Source organism: Eulemur rufifrons, chromosome 7 (assembly GCF_041146395.1).
Source record: "Eulemur rufifrons isolate Redbay chromosome 7, OSU_ERuf_1, whole genome shotgun sequence".
Lineage (NCBI taxonomy): Eukaryota > Metazoa > Chordata > Mammalia > Primates > Lemuridae > Eulemur > Eulemur rufifrons.
The window spans coordinates 50,770,609-50,783,232 of record NC_090989.1 but is presented as its reverse complement, the minus strand read 5'-3'; the positions used below and the strand labels follow the sequence as shown (position 1 = coordinate 50,783,232).

Here is a 12,624-nt window from a genome sequence, read left to right as displayed (position 1 = left end):
AACATACAGAATATATTTTTATTATTTCTTTTATCGTTAAGTATATTTAATAATATTAATCTTTAAAGTAGCAAATAGAACGTATAAGTCTATAATATATTAATATCGTGTAGGTTGCCTTCTTAGGTAGAAGATGCTTTATGATTTTTACTAGAATATGTTTTAGATTTTACCTGAATCTGTATCATTGGCTGAGTTCTCCCACTATCAGATTTCCAGGATAATTGGATCTGATGTGAGCCGTCAGAGGCAGTCCAGGGTGGGATTGGTAAGATCACAGCCTTCTCTCTGACTTCATCAGATTGGAGCTAAAAAAAAAAAAAAAATGGTATCTGTTCTTAATCAGAAATTTGCTTCATTTTGCCAAAGGTATAAGAGAAGTCTTAACAAATTTTAGCAGTTATATCAATGAAACTTATTAATCACTAAATGTATAAAATTACACACAAAATAAAATTTACATACAAATAAAAATGTTGACAGAACTAGTGAATGAACTTAGATTAATCCCTATGGTCTTAAACATTATATTTTCTTAAAACAATATTTAAAATCTTAATGAATGACCATATTAAAACGAAAATGGGTGTGACCAGAGGTAAAGGGAATTGTTCTTCTTTTATCTTTTTTACAGGTTCTCCTAATTTTGCCTTAATCAATTAAAATATACATTGCTAATTAAAAAGTAACACATCATCTAATAATTGCTTTTCCTTATAATAAGTGTGAGGAAAGGCCCTGTAGTATTCCTGATCCTAAGGAAAGGACTTTATATGCAGATCACAGTGTTTATGCAGTTATTTTTAGGAGGATATTGCTTTTTTATGTTTTTTATTTAAATCTCAACCACAGGGCTAAAGTCCATGTTGGAGCAGTAAGGACAAAAATTAAAAGAAAAGTAAAATATGAAAATAAAAGTAGACAATCAAAATATAGAATGTGGTTCTCAACTAGGGGCAGTTCTGCCTCTTGAGGATATTCAGAAATATATGGGGACATTTTTGGTTTCCACAATGACTGAGGGGTCGGGGATGCTGTTGGCATTGTGTGGACAGGGCCAGAGATACTAAACATCCTGCAACCCTTGGGATGGCCTCACGCAAGAAGTTATTCTGACCATAGTGCCAGTAGTCCTTACCGCCCCTCTCGTGCGACACTCAGGTATATTCATGGATGACAGTAAACAATCTAAAGGCACAGGTTCATTGCTTGCCATTTAACTGAATTCTGTTTACTCATTTTCTTAAAGTTCTTTGTGTAAAATATGGGTATTTGTTTTATTAGTGTGTGATTAACAAAGGAAACAACTTCTTCATCCAAGAGCTGTATGGTATTATAAGGGTTCTTGAAGATATTCTTATGCATTCCTTAAAAATTGTTTAAATAATTGTACAGTAGGAGAAGCAACACATGAACTCTTGTATTCAGTTTTGGGTCCACTGCCTCTGGTAGACTGTCTGCTCCTTAAGGACACGGGCCATCTTTTCCTTTCATTCTTAGAGCCTTGCATAGTGCCTGACACGCAGGCCCTAGAGAAAGGTTTTTTCCTGAAGGATCAGTAGAGATATTGTTCTTAACTATAGGATGCTTAAGTAGAACTATCCTCCTTGGAGTCAAAGTACCTAGACTCATGTTCTAGTTTTGCTACTTAGTATCTGTGTGCCCTGCATTATTTAACACACCCCACTCCCCATGCCTCAGTTACCTGGTCTGTAAAACCATACCTCTTAGGGTTAAGATTAAAAGAGTTAATACACAGAAAGCCATTGAACAGAGCTGGCACATGGTAAATGCAAAGTGTCAGTTGTTACCAATATTATTTTTTATATGTAGTGTTATTTAAGACTCAGGAAATATTGCTATACTACTTTTTTTTTTTTGAGGCAGATTCTCACTTTGTTGCCCAGGCTAGAGTGAGTGCTGTGGCGTCAGCCTAGCTCACAGCAACCTCAAACTCCTGGGCTCAAGCGATCCTCCTGCCTCGGCCTCCTGAGTAGCTGGGACTATAGGCATGCACCACCATGCCTGGCTATTATTTTCTATATGTATTTTTAGTTGTTTGACTAATTTCTGTCTATTTTTAGTAGAGGCGGGGTCTCTCTCTTGCTCGGGCTGGTCTCGAAGTCCTGTCCTCCCACCTTGGCCTCCCAGAGTGCTAGGATTACAGGCCCGAGCCACCACGCCTGACCTGTACTTCTAATAATTAAATATCAGTATTTTTAAGATACCTGTGGAAGATTTTTTTTTTTTTAGATACTGCTACCTATCCATCCATTTGGGAAGAATTAGATGCCAAAACTAAATTGGTTTAGTAAGCAGTTGGTTGTATTTTTTTAATAAATTAACCTCTATATAGTTATTTCATTGCATGACTACATTAAAATAATTTACTATTAAATCATATTTCATGTTTGAAACTCATAGAAAATGCAAAGTTACCAACAAGTCAGCGGAAATACTATTTTAGGGATTAAATAATATACATAAGCTTACAATGTTCTTATTTTCTGTGTGAGTAAATTGAAATGAAGTATTCTCTGAAGTAGAGTGCAGAACTGCAGCAGCGATCCCCAACCTTTTCGGTATCAGGGACTAGTTTCATGAAAGACAATTTTTCCATGGACAAAGGTGGGGACGTGGAGGGGGGTGTGTGTGCAGAGCTCAGGCTGTGACGTGCAGCCCAGTTCCTAACAGGCCACGCTGATGCAGGGCCCTGTTCCTAGCAAGCCATGCACTGGTAGTGGCCGTGGCCCTGGGGTTGGGGGCCACAGAACTACAGTAACCAAATAGCAATTGCTTGTTCAAACCAGTTTTACCTAGTATTTTGGGACCAATAAAGATTTCACATGAAGGCATTTTTTCAGTTACTGAAATTTATTCCTTTAATTCCCAGAATGTTCTTGTTTCTCAGCCATTTTTATGGAAATATTTCTGAATTATATGTCACCCTTCCCTGCCTTCTCAAAATTGGCTATGCGGCTGAGTGAACCAAAGGGCATAAGAAGCCACTACAATCAACACAACATATTTCTACAAGCTTACGTTTTCCTAGAAGACTCAAGGATAGGTTGCATGAAGAGAGGGGAACCATAAATTTAAATTAGAATCACATGTATATTTGCATCATGATGCAAAATTCATATAAACATTTAAAGTACAATAAGGTTATGAAGGCTGAGCACAGGCCACGAGATCACGTCCCTCCATAAGAGGTACTTCAAGAAGAAGCAGTATCGCTCTGTGTTAACAATGTTTAACATTTTAATAGAGCAGTGCCCTTGGGGTTATTCCCAAGTGTGACTGTATTACTTTAGAGTATGTCCTTTTGGAGGTTTTGTTGAGCACCTCCCTGCCAAACCTCAAAGAGAAATCAACTCTTACTCTAGTCAATATTTTGTGGTATGTAGGTTTCTAACCATTTCCCTCCTCTTTATTGCTTCTAATTTATAATATCTGAAAATTTCTGGAAGTTAGTAGTGGAACATAGACAATAATTCAACCTTTAAATTAATGAACTTCATTTTACACACAGATTAAATATCTATATTCTTAAGGAAGATAACAAGGTACCTACATTCTGTTCCTATAGGAAAAAATGCAACGGAATTTTCTCCTCCTACTTAGAGAACTTTTCTGTTTCCTTCTGAGTTTTTCTCTAAATTCTTATAGATTGAGGCTTCTGGAAATGCAGCTGTAGATAAGAAGGAAGTTATTGTGTTGCCCTTTTGCAACATTCTTCATATAACCTTTTGTTTTTTATCTAAAAGGGGCCAATGGTACAGGTACTTCAAAATAGATAGCATAAGTTATTTATACTTAAACTATAAACTACATATGAACAGTTTATATTTAGCGAGTTTGAATGTATAAGTGTAAACATTTCTCTAGCGTATACCTTTTGAATAATATTCTGTATAGACTACTATTTTTAATGCTTTTTTTAAAGTTTACAAATTAAGATGAGAAAATAAAATCCAAGAGAACAATAATAGCAAGTAAAATATACTTAAAATATGTTATTACATGTGATAAAAGTTTCATTCATTAATTTCCATGCATTTAGGGAAGAACATTGACTCTCTGAGTCCTTCTCATCATCATCATTATAATACGTGTATCTACCTTGTTCAGATATGGAAATCCATTAAGTAAAAATCTTGTTAGAAGTATTATAAAATTGACTTTGATTATCTCTGGGATGGTCAGAACTTTCATTTTATTAGTAATTGGAGAGGTTTTCTCTTGTCCTGTTTTTATCATAGCCTGACTATACTTGAAGATTTTTACCAAATGTTTTGCCATTTCCATAATAATGGATCTCATTAAAGTTTTAATAAAATCACTCTTTAGAGGTGTGGATACAATGAAGAGTGACTGAAATAGAATGAGTCCCCAATTATTACTGGTAATTGCTGAGTGCTGAGATGGGCTTTTGACTACTTTACTTTCTGAGCTTTTTCTGTAAGGATTTTCTGTTAAAATTGCCAATGTGGATTTCTCTATTCTTTATGGTAGTCATTAGCATCCCATTCTTAAGAGCTAAAGAATTCTGTAAATTTTGTCAAAGAAATAAAGAATATTTATTCATTTCCAGAAGCAAAGAAAAATTGGTGACTATGTAGACATAAAAGAATCTAATGTAGTCTTTAAATTTCTATAGTGCCAGGATTCCAGTTTGTAAAAGATGTACCCATCAGCTACCAGTATTCAAGAATTTAAGAAAAATTGTTAGTTAGATAAACATGCTGGTGTGATGATCATACGGGAAGGAATCAAGGCAGGCTAGCCTTTGGACTTTGAAAGGAGTTGAAACAAACAAACAACAACAAAAAAATACAATTCATTCTAAAGTTCTGGAAGCAAGTATAATACTAGAAAAATATGAAAATTACCTAAAATCAAGATGGAGTGGAATTATACTGATCAGTATCCTATAACTTGATGTTTCCAATCTTCCCAATTTTGCAGTTACCTCTATATAAATGATTTTGGATATTGAACAGTGAATTCTGTACAATTAATTCTGTAATTCTGTATCAACATTCTATTTCCTCTACTGTATTAATTTTTCCATAATTTTCTTATATTTCTTTTTCCTAACTTAAGACTGGACAGAGAAACATAAGCTGTGATAAAGAAAGGAACTCATTTAAATAGTGGCAAAAGGACATGTTCCTTTACTTAGTTACTCATTAGCAGATGAAAACTGGAAGAGCAGAAGTGAAATCTATACTATGAAAAAATTAGAAAACAAAAATTAAACTGGGAAAAAAATAGTGACAGCAGTTGTAACAGATTGACAGAGATTCACTATCCTAGTATATAAGGAGCACATTTAAACCAACAAGGAGGAGATAAAAGGCTATGATAGATATGGGGACAAAGAACATAGAAAGCCAGTAACCCAAAGAGGAAATACACATGTCTAACAAATATTGAAATTTTTTTTCTAATTGTTTGTCAAAGACGGGCAAATTTAAACATTGATGTGGGCCAGTAAGATGCCAATGAAGTATCAAAGTAAACAAAAATATGATTTTGAGTTTTGTGTAATGGTACTATCATACATGGCTGATGGAAGAATAAATTGGTTTTACTGTCTGAATAGCAAATGAGTCTTAAGAATGTTCATAAACTTTGTCCCCGTCTATTATCTTATGCTAAAAAAATTCTGTGATTCTTTCCTTAAAATTAAAATATATGTGGTTAAAATTTCTTTATGATACTGCTTGATAATAGAGAAAACTTGAAAACAGCATAAATATTCACTTCAAGGGAATGGTTATGCAAATGCTGATACATCCATATAATGCAACCTTTAATATTATGTGTGCGAAGAATGTTTAATGTCAGGTAAAATTCTTTTGTTGTAATGGTAACCAAAATAGAGTAGATTCAACATTATATATGTGATTAGGAACTATTATGTATTTTTCAAAAATATCTTTATATTTTCCCGTAATTTCAAAATTTGCTGTAGTGAAATTATATAATGAAAAAAGAAAAAGTGAAATGAACAGAAAATTGAAAAGACACAGGGAGAGAAGTGCCCAAACCAGTAAAACTCATTTGTTATGGCGCCTCATTTGTTATGGCACTTTGACTATAGCATATCCCTAAACTTTATGAACCTACTCTGATTCCTAAACTACTTTTCTTGTTATTATTTATTTCTATTTTTAAGACACTTTCTATATTAAGAAGAAAAAATAAATTTGAATTAAGTTCCGTTCTAAATTTGTTTTTCTAATGATCAGTGTTAATAACAGCAAATAATCCAGGAGGCATTTGTATTTGCCTTTTGAATGCATTCTAAAACTTAATTTAATTATTTGGTTAGATATTTGATTTTGTTACTATTGCTTGTTTAAGCCTGATAGTGAGAGGAATTGTCTAGGGTAGAATAAACAATAACAAGAACAGGGCATTTTGTTTAAAGATCTCTTTAATGGAATTTTCTTTTGATAGTGAAGATGAGCAAACTTTGGTACTTTGGAGATTTTGTAATAGATTGCATTCTGTCCCTTCTACAGCAAAGTAGTCCATCTTGCTAACTGTATCATCCAAATATAATAAAAACTAAATATTTTATAAACCATCAAATTATTTAGTTTATAAAACTAAATATTTTATAAATCATGGAAATTATTTAGTTTTATTAACCCATAATGATCCTATCAGGTGGATTAAGCTTATTCTATAATCTGCAGATAACAATACCCATAGGCGGTGATTTTTCCAAGACTACATAGCTTTAATGTTTTAGTTGAAATTTATTTATTTATTTATTTTAATTTTTTTTTTTTTTTTGAAGCAGAGTCTCACTCTGTTGCCCAGGCTAGAGTGAGTGCCGTGGCATCAGCCTAGCTCACAGCAACTTCAAACTCCTGGGTTTAAGTGACTGCCTCAGCCTCCCAAGTAGCTGGGACTACAGGCATGCGCCACCATGCCCAGCTAATTTTTTCTATATATATTTTTTAGTTGGCCAGATAATTTCTTTCTATTTGTAGTAGAGACAGGGTCTCGCTCTTGCTCAGGCTGGTCTCGAACTCCTGACCTCAAGTGATCTTCCCGCCTCAGCCTCCCGGAGCGCTAAGATTACAGGCGTGAGCCACTGCGCCCAGCCCAAGTTGAAATTTAAATAGAAGAAATCCGTATTTGAAGTCAGGTTATGCATTTATTTATATGGTTATTTAAAAAAAAACCAACTTGTTTTTCATAATACTGAACTATACATTAGAGCTTAGTTTTATAGTTAGCCACAGTTGAAATTCATATTTTCTAATCAGGAGTATCTCTATCAACAGAATACTTACCTGTTATTATTCAGAATTTAAATAAATGCTTTTGTATTCTTCTAACCAAGATATTTTATACTTAGGTATTCAATCTGCATTTATATACAGGATGGAGGTGGTAATGATTAAGAGGAATACTGGACAAATCAGTAGGAAATGATTAAGTTAGCACAGTCCACACTCTTAGAATTTAAACCTGAGCCATTGGATTGGTTCCATGTTTGTTGTTTATTGTTATTTTTGCTTATCACTAACAACTCCCTGTATCACCTGTCAGAAGTAGAGAAACATAATTGGCTTAAGTGATTTTAGAATGATAATTAGAACCATGGAAGAAGACAACCAGGAGAAGCTTGGAGGGAAATGACTAATTATGGAGTCAACTTAGGGGATAATATAAACTACTAAACTAAAGATGAGTTGCCGTGTCTCTTAGTCAGGTCCTAGCTTCAAAGGCATTTATTTTACCTGAGGACTAACCTTACAGGGAGAAATTCTGTTACTCTAGAATTCAGTCCTTTAAATTAGCAATAAAAATGCAAATATCATATAGAGACAATATAGTTTAAAGGAGAAATAATTCCAGTCTACATTCAAATGATCTATTTTGTTTCTCTTGTTATTTTCAGTTGGAAAAAAGAGCAAACTTTTTATTCTTTTCTTTAAAATGAACTGATAAATTTTGATGTCATGAGTTTTTAATATCTCATCCAAAAACTTAATTATGGACTGGATTGTGCAATATTGTGCTAGATTTCCTTCCTTTTTAGACTTTCAAGTAGGAAGAAAAGAAAAATACAATTTGTGATTACTCAGATAAATTGAAAGTGACCTTTTATGTGGAAATTACTTACTAAAAATGTTTGCAAATTTTCATAGTGTTTGAATTTTACCAGCAATAGAAGTTAATGCAAAGGTTCAGTACCCTGATTTGAAAATGGGTCATAGAAATAGCAAAAGGTTCAGCAAAGATTTAATGCTATCAAAAAGGCATTGTTAAAGTATATATTCTTATGAGAATTTTACTATACTTTAGGAGAATTCAGGAAAATAAATGATTTATGGTGAACTTAGTCTGTATAATCAATACAGATGAAATGATGTTTGTTCCTGCACATACCCTCCACAAAACCTTCTAACTAAGCCACTTAGAGATATTGTAATGCTTCAAAATGAATTAACTTTCCAGAAAGACAGTACATAATCACCTTCAGAACACAATATAAACTGTGCTCAGCAAGGTCTGGTTCCCATTACATTCCCAAGGCTACAGAGAGGCTGCTTATCTGGAAGTATGTAAAAGTTCAAGGTTGTTACTTCACCACACACATTGGTTCAAATGTCTGTTCTAAGGATTTTCACTGTACCCTTTCAGTATCTAACAAGCTCTTCATCCATTTCAAATGAAATCCACCCCATTATTTAAACATGCTAAGAATTTGGTAACTGCTTAGATATTGGTTAGTAATTAATCCAGTTTAGGGTGAAAATCAAGTTCTAACAGTGATGATGGGCTTTTGGCTCTGTCAGAATTCTGTGTCCTGTTGCAGGTAATGAGGGAAACAGGAAAACATTTTCAGAAGAAAAGCACCTGGAGGACCATAGTTCTTGTTCACCAGTGTTTGTAATGTATGCCACTAACCCTGAAAAATGTACCTACAAGTAACTAAACAAATGAAGTGCTATCCATTCTTTGTGTGTGTGTGTCTATACATATGTATATTGTTTGGGCTAGAAACTGTGAAAAGCTTTGCTTCTTGATTTTTCTTTTTAGAGAAAGGATCAACAAAGAATTTATAGCAGATATTAGTTTTGCTAGTTCTCAGAGAATGTAATTTATCTAATGGGAATGATGGAGAATTAGATGCCCTGTGACATCTCCTGCCAGTCTGTGATGCAGATAGCTTTACATGAGGAATTCTTTCTGATCTGTCTATGATGACTTTTGGATTGGTTTTGGTCTAGAATGTTTAAATTCACTACCGTGTGAGGCCCTGCAAATTTTGGGGTAGAATTGTTATTTTGTTAAGAATCACTGGCTGCACTAAAATCAGTTTATGACTATACAGATTCTACTTTCTCTTCTTCAAGTTAGTAACAACTGAAAAAATTTTTAACTTATAATAAGCTAAGCGATATGAAGAAACATGAAATTACTAAAAATAAAAGGTTCTTAAAACTGTCACGTAAATTCGTGTTTAAATTTGTTGAACTCTTTCAAGTTATTTGGCATCAAGTGAGAAAGTCAAAGACTTTGTAGTTTAGCAACATCATGACAATATTAGGCATATCTTGGGTGTGGTCTAGAAGCTACTGTTTAGCCACTCATTTATTTTTAAAAAGGCTTTACAAGAGACCACAACTCCCCACTCCTTAAGTTGGGCTAGGCAGTGACTTCCTTGCAAAGAGTACATATGGGAAGGTGGAGAGATAAGGAAGAAACTTTATGTTTGAAGAAACCTAATAAAAAATACCTCAGCCAGGTAATTCAGGTCAACATCAGCAGTGAGGAATCATGTTGGTAATGTAAATCCGTGATAGGATATGGTCAAAATGATGCTTTATTTCCATGGTCCTCCTCCAAAAAACTTTTAAGCCTAGGCTAATCATTAAAAAATCATCAGACAAATCCCAATAAAGGGACATTCTATAAAATATCTGACCAGTACTCTGGAAAACTGTCAAGGTCATCAAAAACAATGAATAACTGAGAAACTGTCAGAGCCAAGAGGAAAGTAAGGAGACGTAATGACTGAAACTAATGTAATACTCTGCATGCAATGCTGGAGCAGAAAAAGGACGTAGTTTTTTTCTTAGGTAAAAACTAAGAAAATCCTGAATGAAGTATGAATTTTTGGTAATTAAGAAAAGGCCTTACACAATGTGACTAAGTAGGAATGTGAACACAAATCTGTTATCCTCAGTTAGATAAAGGCAGACTGGCTAAATCTTTCTCAGTGTTGCTGGAGTTCAGATTAAATTGTCAGGTGATGACATCAACTATTCTTATAAAGGTGAGTAATGTTGGGGGGAAATGGCTTAAGAACAAGCTTAAAACTCTTTATAAATACTAGCATTCAGAAATAGATAAATATCAAAGCATGATAGATTATTGTAGTAGATTATAAAAATTAAACCTAAAACTTCAAAGAGCTAGTAACTTAGACTTGAAAAGGAAACTGCCTGATATTTCAGAGCAGAATGCTGTTTATTTTAGTAAGCCTATTTGGTTAGCTATGTGGGTTTTATAAGAAATAGCAATCCCATTATGCCATATTAAAACACACACAGACACACGTACACACACAAAAAAAACTTCCAAAATAGAGGGGTTATATAGGTACAAATGAAAGTACTTATTTCTGATTTTTCAATGCTATTTTATCTACCAAACAAGATAGAAAATTTGTAGTAGGATAGAAACTTAATCATTTTTAGCAGAAGTACAGACTTTCTAAGATTTAGTTAATTGTTTTTAAAGAAAAATGTTTAACAGGATTTCTTTTCCATGTGAAAGCTTAAGGAAAAAAATATTTGGGCTTAAACCTGGTTTATTTTAAGTGTACAATTATTTTTTAAAACCCCACCTGATTTAATTGATTTGCAGGAAAATCAGCTGTGCCCTGTATACATATTTTGTTTGAAACAAAGCGATTTCTAAGTTTTAAAATGTACAAAGTTCTAAGAAAGTTTTATAATATAGATAACCAAGAGCAATGTGCATTATTGCATTGCATTTTTATGATTTTTTCATAAAATATGGATGAGTTTCTTGAAGAATCTCCGCATTTGATTTTCTTTACACTTTTACTATTCTTATTTTCCCAGGCCCTTTCTGCAAATACGTAAGAGAAACCCATCGATCTATTCTTTTCATAATACTAGCCTTGGGGGGACAGTGTGAGCTGTTTGCATCTATTAATCAAAGTAAACTAAGGGAGTGTATTTTAACAAATGTACAATGGCCCGTCCCTTCTTCAAACCAGATATCTTCCTTAATTGCTAAAAGGCATACACTCGGTACATCGAATAAACAGCAACATCTTTCTGTCTTTCTGTTCTAGTGCACTGACAGGCAGAACTCACCAGTCACATCACCAGGATCCTCTCCCCTTGCCCAGAGAAGAAAGCCACAGCCTGACGCTCTCCAGATCCCACATCTCAGCCTGCCACCAGTACCTCCTCGCCTGGATCTGATTCAGAAAGGCATAGTTCGATCTCCCTGTGGTAGCCCAACTGGTTCACCAAAGGTAAATCAATTTTATTAGAAACACAGATAATCATTTTATGCGACAATTATTGATTGCTCAGCTTCTTTGATATTCCATTACTCATATTTTTTTGTGCTCTGAATTGTTTATGAACAACTTTAATGGGTTTCTCATTGTGTTTATGGTGAGCCCACGGATCATATTCCTTGCTTTATTATTATAAAAGTTACATACTTATTACAGAGAGACAGCATATGTCTGTAGCTCCCTGATTTGCTAAAATAAATAGAGTAAGAATAGTTATTCTGAAAAATGGATGTAAAATGTCATTATATGCATTAAAATAATTTGCATGCTGTTATCAAATAATATTTTACACTCATTTTTATAGTGCCATGACAAGGAAAATGTGATGGGAGTAAATTTGCATACGGGCTTAAAATGCAATAAATTATCACCCATGCTTCAAGGTGACTCAGAAGAGGGAATTATATGTACTTTTTATACCTGAAGAAATTAATTACAGTGGATTACAATATTTGCAAAGTAATTATATTACTATTTGATATTAAAGGCATAATTCTAACTCTTTAAATTTAAGCCTACGCTTTTAGTCTGTGTGAATTTTTTTTCCAAGTTTGATAATTAGGACATATTTCCCTTTATTAAATATATTTAAAAATTAATTTTATTCAGTAATATGCTTTGTAGTTAAAAATTTACTGGAAGCACAATATTTTTAGTAATATTTGATTTTCCTACATTATAGTTAACTTACTTTTAAGATCATATGAAGACTCAGTAGAATGTTACTTAGAATTATATAAACCCAAAAGATTCATTTTTTTGATATTTCCTAATATTAAAATCATTCATCAGATAAACTGTATAAATAAAAATCCAAAGCTATGACAGACACACATTCAATTCAGAAGTGTACCTTTATGTTTCCATATAAGAATTCTTTTTCATTTTAAGAATTCATAAAGAAAAGTACTTTTATAAATAATGCTGCTCTGTTATTTGTGTTTTTTCACTATTCTGGTAATAACTGATAAGACAGAGAACCAGAGCAAATTTATCCCATATCACTTGCTCTGTATTGCAGTGATAGA

General features: G+C 33.3%; 1 protein-coding gene across 4 annotated transcripts in view; it reads left to right on the top strand.

The window, feature by feature from the left end:
- CBLB (Cbl proto-oncogene B) overlaps positions 1–12,624 on the top strand; it is a 194,905-nt gene that overhangs the window by 140,995 nt on the left and 41,286 nt on the right. For all 4 annotated transcript variants that reach the window (XM_069472571.1, XM_069472573.1, XM_069472572.1 and 1 more), the window contains one exon: positions 11,363–11,548. In XM_069472571.1, the coding sequence (XP_069328672.1) occupies positions 11,363–11,548 (186 nt within the window). The remainder of the gene's footprint in view (positions 1–11,362; positions 11,549–12,624) is intronic.